The 10,020-nt window shown below is 42.2% G+C and overlaps 1 protein-coding gene across 1 annotated transcript; it reads left to right on the forward strand.

Annotated features, from left to right (window-relative positions):
- Window positions 1–447: 447 nt before the first annotated feature.
- Window positions 448–6,539, forward strand: shox2 (shox homeobox 2). Its single transcript, XM_008287002.1, has 5 exons — window positions 448–703; window positions 2,360–2,568; window positions 4,981–5,038; window positions 5,356–5,444; window positions 6,282–6,539. Exons 1-5 carry the CDS (start codon window positions 448–450, stop codon window positions 6,537–6,539), a joined length of 870 nt encoding a protein of 289 aa, XP_008285224.1.
- The last annotated feature ends 3,481 nt before the right edge of the window (window positions 6,540–10,020 follow it).

The following is a 10,020-nucleotide window of genomic DNA, read 5'->3' on the forward strand; positions in this document are numbered from 1 at the left end:
TTTTTTTTTTTTTTTTTACTCCTCTCTCTCTCTCTCCCTCTCTCTCGCTCTCTCTCGTATCAGTGAAGGGGAAGGGGGGCTCATCCCGGCATCCTGAGGGGAGGTAATTTGCACGGATCAAGGGGGCAAGGCGCCGCAAAGTATAAATACTGTGACTTCAATAGAGGATCACCAGCAGGTTCCCAACTCCGCTAACCAAAGGAGGAGGAATTGGCTGAGAAGAACATCTACCTTCATATATTTTTTACCTTTTACCCAGAGTTGGCTGCATCACCTTGTGTCGTTTTCAAGGGGGTCGACTTTAAAACGAGCCACACCATTGATGTCTTAAGCTGTCGTGGAGCAAAGGGAGAGAGTGTGTGTGAGTGAGTGTGTGGTGGTGGTGTGTGTGTGGTTTTTTTTTTCCGTTTTTTTTTTTTTTTTTTTTTAAGAGGAGAGAAGCCAGTGATGGAAGAGCTCACCGCTTTCGTATCTAAGTCTTTCGATCAGAAAGTGAAGGAGAAGAAGGAAGTGATAACCTACAGGGAGGTGTTGGAGACCGGCTCGACGCGAGCAGGGAGCAGGGAGGCTTTATCCGCGGAGCCCGGGAGCCGAGAGGAGGCGGCCGTCGTTACCCGGAACGTTGCGCTCTCGCCGGGCAGGGAAACGGACATGCTCGGCCCGGAGAGGATCAGGGACGCCGGGAGCCCCAAACTCATTGACGGTAGGAGTGCATGGTGTACTCTGCATGGTCTTTACGCAGGGACGTCTGGAGGACTTGATAGAGGAGGGATGAAGTCTGGTCTAACAGAGAGCCACGCTTTAAGTTGCCAAACAGTTGAAACAGCTTCATTATTACGCGTCAGATAATGAAACGAACAGACAACTAACCTGATTCTCGATAGAGAATGAGAAGGGAGTATGTTACATGGGGTTTCTGAAAGTAGCTTTTAATGTAGTTCGTGTCAGTTTTTACCTTGTGCACAGTCTAAAATGCTGTACAACAGGCTGTTTGGTAGATATATTGCTTATAATATTTAAATGTACCCAAGATTTTTTGCAGTTTAGTAGTTATGGCACATTTTTAAAGTTTCAATTTACAAATACACTACATCAGAAAATGACTATTAATAATAAACAATAAGGCCTCCAGTGGAAAACTAATAATTCTTCTATAATATGACAGAACTTAAGCCCAGTTTCTTGCATTCTTTTTTAAATCATAAGATTACACATAGATGCGTTGTGGCCCTAAAGTTTGCGTAAACGTTGCAGCTTAGCCTGCTTAAAACTCTATGTTTTATTTATCACATAAGCAGCACTGACTGTAGAATATTTTAGGAATCAGTACGTATCATTTGAATGGCCTATGATGGCTGTGTTTAAACCAAAAGGAATCACAAAACTGGCGTGCAAATAGCTGCACATGAAAGGTGGAAATCATCAGGTCACAAATATGTGTCTTCAGGTGTAGCAGCACATCAGGTGCCACAATAAATATCTACAAATATCAAATAGTAACACCAGGTGGAGGAATTGTTTTTTTGTGGTTGTCCTTAATAATTCATTTTGAAATATATAAATGCAAAACAAAAATAACAGCAAGTAAATCCTGCATTTAAAAAAAAAAAATGCGTGCAACAATTTCTTTAAACGGTTGATGTTTTATAAAGCAAGAACTGATTGTGTGTATTTATTTTAAATAGAGAAAATCCAAGCATTTTGTTTCTTTTTTTTTTAAAGGAAAGTGCAGCAGCTTTGCATGTTTCCTGTGCAGCCTGTGTATTATGAAACCTGGACAAAATGTGACAACACACTGGACAAGATATCTTAGAGTTGGGTGGCTTGTTAAAAAAAAAAAAAAAAAAAAAAGACATCTGCTCGTCATGGGCAGCGTGGTTAAAAGCGGAACTGCGACAAGCATGTATCAGACATCCAACAGTGGGCACAGCGTTGCATATTTATAAGCAGTTAATAATTAAAGAGCTTTATGTAGCTCTACAAAACATCCGAGGTCTGATAGCTCTGTGATATCTGAGGGCACGTCTCTCTTTCTTTCTTTGACACGAGGTTTGTTTCAATACATAGGTCGATCATTTCTCGATATTTTGTGTTGCCTGCGAGTAAAATAGATACATAAAGTGCACGCTGTGGCCATTATTCCTCCCTTTAATGTGAGGTACACACTTCGCACATGTAGGTGAGTGTATCGTTTTCAGCCTAATGTTTCAGCTGCATCCAACCGATGTGTGCGTAAAGCCTTTATCCCGAATTAAAGCGCGTGGAAACATTTGATAAATGTGTGATCCTGTGAAGGCCACTGATGAGACTGGAGGTCAGCGCGCAGCCACATGATGCTGATGTTTGCTTCTCCTCTCAGGCACCACGGACGTGAAAGAAAGGAAAGAGGACTCGAAGCCTATCGAGGACGAGACACAAACTAAAATCAAACAGAGGAGAAGTCGGACTAACTTCACATTAGAGCAGCTCAATGAGCTGGAGCGGCTCTTCGACGAGACCCACTATCCGGACGCCTTCATGCGGGAAGAGCTGAGCCAGCGACTGGGACTGTCGGAGGCCCGAGTACAGGTAGGAAGAGTGGATTAAGCTGCTAGAAAAAAGCAACGACAAATACTAATAAGAGCAATAATAATAAGAGATGGAGTATGAAGATCTGTTTAACAAACTAAGTGAACTCTAGAGACCTCATTTTAAATCTAAAAGCACAAAATATAGCCCTGAAACATATTTAAAAAATATATTATCATAATCAGCAACAGCATCACCATCATGGCAACCGAATCTAATGTTTCCAATAATAATAACAATAATAATAATAATAATACTAATACACAGACTCCCGTGTTTCTCCCATTTATTTTCTTTTTTCCAGAAGGGATTTTAATAATGTCCTCGCTGATTTTTTGTTCTGATAAGCTTGGCATCCCGCATAAAAACATCGCTCAGTGCTCGATAACATTTTTGTTTGATGGAGGGTTTTTATGCAGAGGATGCACACACACTTGCTTAAACCTCACCAGGCCTGGATTTGTTTCAGAGGACCTCCGAGGGCAAGATGACATAAGTTGATCTTAAAGAAGGAAGGAACAAACTTGAGCTTATTTCCCCCATCTTCCAATTTATTCCCTGATTAGATTTTTTTTTCTCACAGCATGTGCTCATTATTTACTGCGTTAATCGTCTCCATTAAGGCCTGATTATGTCACGAGAGTTCTTTGTTTGATTATTATTATTGTCCAAATAATAGAAGTGAAACAAATACACCTACAAACATTTGCCTTCAGTTTGCTGGGTGTGTGTGTGTGTGTGTGTGTGTTGGCCCTGTTTGTTAGTGTAGTTTTTCATGGGGATGGACCATCTGCGCAGAAACCCAGTAAGGCTTCATCCAGTCCGGGAGGGGGGTGGCTGTGTGTGGGAGTGGGAGCTGGTGGTGGTGGTGGTGGTAGGGGGGCTCAGACATGTCCTGTGTAACGCGAGCAGGAGGAGGAGGTGGGGGGGACAATGGACATATAGACAACTCTTTTCATGTGTTTTTCTTTTTAATCAAAAAACCTCATAACATCTTACTCCAGACTCTTTTATGGCCCGGCTCAGGAGGAGGACTGAGCGTTTGTATTGAATATGGCGGAGAAAAGAAATCACAAAACGGGCCCAAAAAGATCCCAAACTCACCCCCCACACCCAAAAAAAAAAAAAAAGTTAAAACCAGCTTTTTGCAGGGCTCTCCCGGCCTGAACTGGAATCTCCCCAATAAGGCGCATTGTGTCCCGAACAAGAAGGAGCACAGCTCGGGGATTTGCATAAATTATGTATTATTTTCTAGCCAAATCAAGCACAGCTCTCCCCTCTCTCTCTCTTTTTTCAAATCTCAGTTAGAGTATTATATCTTATTTTATATCTTAAACCAGTTGCATGCACAGACCACACATTTATTTGGATTCTTCTTAAAATTCGGCCTCAATCAATAACTGCAGTGCATTTATCATCGCAATAAATTATACCTGAATCGTGCACAAAAGGACTTCCGATTGACACACAGTGTGATCAATAAATGAAGCCAGCTGACAGCCGAATCAATATGATATTTCAATCATGCTTTCACTGTGTGTGTGTGTGTGTGTGTGTGTGTGTGTGTGTGTGTATGGGCCTAATGTAAGGGAGATTGCAGACTGACACGTTGAATTGTGGGCTAATTTAGCCCGAGCTTTGTCTGAGAGATTCAAAGCAGATTATCATAGTAATAAATCGTTTAATCTGTGTTCCAAGGCGTTTCTCTGAAATTGACGCTTGTCGATTTCAACAGGAGCAAAAAAAAAAAAAAAAAGAGAGAGACAGAGAAGGGAGCTGTCTTTGAAGCGTTTTTTTTTTGTGTGTGTGCAAGTACGTGTTATGGCGGTGATTAGACAAAACTGCGAGGCATTTAAGCGTTTCTCTGACATGGATTTTCTGCAGATAAGGGTAATTAATTTCAGCGGTCATTTAATGAGAGGGAGACGGAAAGAGAAAGAGGGAGAGATGCTCTCAGATCGCTTTGCTCTGATGTCCAAAACCGTAATAGCATTGCTGCTATTCGATATCCGAGACTCCATTCAACTCTTTGGGGACACTAATCTATAGAAAGATGAAACCAACGCTGACAAGGTTATTTATTATAGTCCAACAGTCCTGCACATTTCCAACAAGAGTGTTTTCTAGTCTCCCATTTTAACGTCTCTCTTTCGTGGATTTACTTTTTTTTTTTTTTTTGCTCCACTGTTTTCTCTTCCTCCTCTCCCTGCTCCAACCCCCCACACTCCTCACTCTCCCTTGTTGTAGACTAAATGTAATAATTAAAATCTGGGGTTAAGCAGTGTCATTAATATTTCAGTGCTCCTCGGGGATATTGTTTTTCTGCGGTTGTTGTCACTTTGAGAGGAATTACACATGGTCTCACAAGCAGCTGCCAATCAGTAGGTCTCTAATTAATTTCTGTCCCTGCAGGTTTGGTTCCAGAATAGAAGAGCCAAATGCAGAAAGCAGGAGAACCAGTTACATAAAGGTACGCTTTTATCCTGCACGATCCCACAAAGACAAAATATATATTTCTATTCTATTCCATTCTATTCTATTGCTGTCTATACACTCCAATGCATGCAACGCCCTTCATCTTTACGCACCGTTATCATTTGCTTGGTAGTTTAATTTCCAGTTAATTATGTCATCAAAAAGATGTCTTTATGTGCACTGTTTATCTTGGACGTTATTAAAGTTTACTCCGACAATCAGCTCACTGCTGCGCATTCAGTCCCACAGTTTCACTCTTTGTGCGTGCTGAATATTCCCCTCACAATTAGGCTATCATCTGTGTTTTTGCAGGAGTCCTGATTGGAGCAGCGAATCAGTTTGAAGCTTGTCGTGTAGCGCCATATGTCAACGTGGGGGCTTTACGGATGCCATTCCAACAGGCAAGTTACTTTGAAGCGTCTAGTCTTAAAATCAGACCAATCCCCCGACTGCTGTCTTGGCACTGGCTCTGCCCAAGTGCTATGCAGAGACTCCAGTTCCAATGTAGGGGGTAACTAAACTCTTATTACCACACTGACAAAAACACTGTGCCAACACAGCGTAGTCTGTACAGCCTAATTGGAAAATTCCCTCTATTGTTTTTTTTTTTTTTGGACCACCTTCATGCCTATTTAACTGGAGCAAACAAACATATTAGTAGGCCTGCGAGGTGTGGAATAGATAGCCGGGTTGTGGCCTAACCAAGACCAGCACTTCCTGAATGTTTTCCTAAAATTACACCTTGAATTAAATAATGTTTGGTGGCATGCAGGGTGTAGATAGAGTGCACCTGCATGTGAGGGTGGCAGAGAAAGTCTAGACAGCAGCAGTAAAATTCTGTATTGAGTACTCACTTTGAGCGCCACTGATCTGGTGTGAGTTTATTATATTGCAGGCAAAAAGCCCACAAGATTCCCCTCAGGCCATGGCAGCTTGGATTGAGATTATATTTCATGCTGCAAATAAAAACTCAAATTTGACCTTTGACTCAGAAGAGTTGCAGCACAGCCAACAGACAAAGTCCCCAGAAACGAGATGGCACACTGCGCACAGACACTCCAGAAACCACCACATTAAAAAGGGAGCATTATAAGTAACAGGCTACTAACATCTGCAGTCACACTGGTGAAATGACCCCCCACTGCAAAGTTAACGCATGTTCTCCCCCCTTCTCTCCCCCATCCGTGCGTCCCGTCCCGTAGGATAGTCATTGCAACGTGCCGCCCTTCTCCTTTCAGGTGCAGGCGCAGCTGCAGCTGGACAGCGCCGTGGCGCACGCGCAGCACCACCTGCACTCTCACCTGGCCGCGCACGCGCCCTACATGATGTTTCCCGCGCCGCCGTTCGGCCTGCCGCTGGCCACGCTCGCGGCCGAGTCCGCGTCCGCCGCCTCGGTGGTGGCCGCCGCCGCCGCCGCCAAAAACACCAGCAAGAACTCCAGCATCGCCGACCTGAGACTGAAGGCCAAAAAGCACACGGCCGCGCTGGGACTGTGACGCCAGAAGGAAGGACGGACGGAGAGACACTGAACTTTTACAAAAGTGAAAAAGAAACAAAGAAACAAACAAACAAACAAAAAAAAATGGACAAAGCGAGAAAAATTATCCATGGACTTTATTTATGTTTTTCTTTTTCTTTTTAAAATGAAGGACGACGAGTATAAATATAAAATATAGGCTATTTATGAGATAAAGAAAAGAGACTGTGACGTGATAGCCTACACATACACACGTTGATTTTTTTTTTTTTTTTTTGGCCCCAAAAAAAAAAAAAAAAAAAAAAGCGGATGGACAGCGAGGCTGCGCCGCCACATGGCTGAGGAGGCCGCCGGGACACCCCGAGGAGGAAGAGGAGGAGGAGGAGGAGGAGGAGGATGCAGCTGGGTCGGTCGATACTTTGTCAAACAAGGCGAACCATTCTGCAGTTGTTCTGTTTTAATATTATATTATTATTGTTCTGATTTCATTTTGAACCTATATAGAGGCTGGCCTCGGTATATTTCAAAACAACACTTTTCTCTGTGAAAGGACAGAGCGGGAATTCTTTGACAAAAAAAAGAAAAAAAAAAAAGAGACAATTTGTGAAGTGTTTCTCCCTCCTCTGTTTCTTCTTCAGCAGTGTTTGCATGAGTTCACGGATGACGTGATGTGAGCCATCCTCCCCCCTCACCCCCAACCCCTCCCAGAGGAAGGGCACCTCTCACTTGAATGTTTGGCCTATTTGACCTTGTTTTGGACCTCCTCTAAAAACACGTGTAGGCTATGTTCAACTTTTTTTTTTTTTCTTTTTTGTCAGGAGAACCCGATCTAGTGTCCCATATTTACAAGGTGATTTGTCCCCCCTTTTAAAGGAGGGCAATTATGTCATAAATGGCATCATCATTACCACAGTGAACAAACAACTCACAGTAACACGAGAGCTGTATGCGAACCGGTACGGGCACGTGTAAAATATGTTCATACACAAGAAACATGCATTATTTTTTATTATTTAGTGGCTTTATGAATGCCTTGTGGGGAATTTGTTCATTTTGTATTTTACTTTATTTCCGTGTATTAAAAAAAAAAAAAAGAAAAAAAAAAAGAAAAATCATGTGCTTTCTGTATGTAATTTTGATGTTTTTATAACAGTGGAAGTGAACTCACCTGAGGCACGGGTTTCTTAAAAAAGAAAAAGAATATTCATGAAATTGTTTTATTTTCTTTTTTTTCCATCACATGTGAAACGTGAATCCACCTAAACAAATTGTTTTTCGTTCCTATAATAAATTAACTAAAGTTTCTTTAATGGGTTGACATTATTTTTTTTTTACAATATCAATTGGCTTTTAAATTATTATTATTGTTATTATTATTATTATTATGGCCGGTAAAGCCTTTGGGAGCGTTGGATTTTTAATAATTCATGCCTGTAGCTATAGGTCTTTTGATAACGTCACAGTGGTGACAGGCCCGTTTAGTCAGGAACATGGGTGTCTGTTGCAGCGCCCATGCCAAACCGATGCATTATTCAGTTTGGTTATGGAGGGCTTGTAGAGTAGGACTGGTTAATTTCCAGTACAAGCTACAAAACCAGGCAGATGCAGGATAAAAAGACGGGGGCCATTCAGCAACAAAAATGATAAACTTTTGCAGCTTTTATGCACCTAAAATGCACGTAATTATAATGTGTTTTTTTAAAAAGGCTCATTTGGTTTTAAAGGTGTAATTGTTGTAGGGAATTAAATCTCTCCGGAAGCCAAACTCTTAAAAAAATTATATAAAACAAAGATGGATTTTTAATCGAATTACACACTGCCCACTGCTTTATCTGTAGCAGCTTGTAACCGCATATAAATGCCTCGATTACAAACATTACTCAGCCTCAGTCATTTAACAAATTGCAAAACTTGCACTTTGTTGCATCAGCAACATTTAAGATGTGCATTATGATAAGAAACGTTGAGACGAGAAGTAGCAGGCCTATAGGTTAACGGTGCAATCATACCATTGCAGTTGTGGATGCTCATCATGCCTGAGCTTGGCCCTCTGCCCATCTCCACTGAATGCAAATGTTGCTGGGGATTTTTAGTTATTTTTTTCGTTTTATTTGTGCCATCGCCCTGAAATTGGACATTATCAATGAAAATACAACAACTCACAACGTAAAACAAAGCCAGGGTTTCTGCACAAAAAAATAAAAATAAAAAAAACAAAACAAAAGAACAAGAGAGCTTTATTAACGCCTGCCTCACTTGACTTACAAATTCGCCTGATTCATTTCCTGACATCTTAACCGCCTCTTATTGAACATTTAATAAACACCTGACACGGGAGCCTATAATTATAGGAATCCAGATCGCATTACCCTTCCGATATTTCCACACAAAACACAATGTCTTTAGCTATTAATTAATACTGATCTCACAGAGTCTGCGCTACAGTCTGGAGTGTTTGTGTATCTCGGCGTTTGGGGCAGGATTTAGACGCCAAAACTATTGAATTATTGATTCTGAGCCCCGCCAGTAATGGAGGAGACGGAACTGGGGAAACTGCTGAGGCGGGAGCGCGCGTTTCGTCCCGCGATGGAGCAGAAAGAGCGGAGTCGGGGGCGCGCCTCGTCCCGCGACTGTCCCGCTCAGGAGAAGTGTGACCGGCTGAGTTTTGTGGGAGGGTCAAGTTCATCACAGGGTTATGTCATCTTAATTTAGACATTATTAAGATATCCAGTTGTTTCTTGTAGAAAAGTTGAGTCACATACATCTAATGTTGTGCCACTAACTCATTGCCATAGGGATGTTCAATCATTTTATGTATAAGATAATTATTTCCCATTCACCTGAAGGATTTGTGTACCTGAGTGGACTTTGTGCTTTCATTTTGTCTCCGTTTTTGCAGTTTTTTTCTCTTTCCCCACAACAGGCAACATTTTCCTCCCTTCCCTTCTTCATGACAAGAGTCCAAAGTCTTGATTCCTGCCTGAGCTGTGGAGTGCTCCTACAGCTATCAGCGTGTTCCTGAGGTGCAGCGCTGGAGTGGAGGGCCTCTGCTCGGAGACAATGAGACGGGGACACACAAGTGTTCTGATTAGACATGGAGACTACCAGCGCTCGCACTCTCCTCTCAACACACTCTTAAGACACACACCCCCACACAGCCAGCCGGGAGCCAGCCATGCTGGATTCTTCTCCCCGTCTACCCCTCTCGCTTGCTTGCCTTCCTCTACTCTCTCTCTCTCTCTCTCTCTCTCCCTCCTTCCTCAACTTAAACACATTCTCACTTTCTCCCTATTGTAATGGATCACTGCACGCTGAGTTGGCTGAGTCAAGAGAAGGCCAATTATATTAATCAAATGAATGAAAAACAACACTGGACACATAAATATGAAAATCCAAATGCATGGAAGGAAACTCATACACCTACACACACATACAGATCATCACAGCCTGGTGAGTCACAACAGCACTCGACACCATGGAATCCTTCATATCAACTGGTG

Source organism: Stegastes partitus, unplaced genomic scaffold, assembly GCF_000690725.1.
Source record: "Stegastes partitus isolate 25-593 unplaced genomic scaffold, Stegastes_partitus-1.0.2 Scaffold482, whole genome shotgun sequence".
In the NCBI taxonomy this organism is placed as follows: Eukaryota; Metazoa; Chordata; class Actinopteri; family Pomacentridae; genus Stegastes; species Stegastes partitus.

What these genes read in the sequence shown, in the direction of transcription:
- shox2 (XM_008287002.1), top strand. Translation starts at nt 448, where the DNA reads ATGGAAGAGCTCACCGCTTTCGTATCTAAGTCTTTCGATCAGAAAGTG. An exon ending in TGTCGGAGGCCCGAGTACAG is followed by an intron (nt 2,569 to 4,980) that starts GTAGGAAGAGTG and finishes CTGTCCCTGCAG; the next exon opens with GTTTGGTTCCAGAATAGAAG. An exon ending in TACGGATGCCATTCCAACAG is followed by an intron (nt 5,445 to 6,281) that starts GCAAGTTACTTT and finishes TTCTCCTTTCAG; the next exon opens with GTGCAGGCGCAGCTGCAGCT.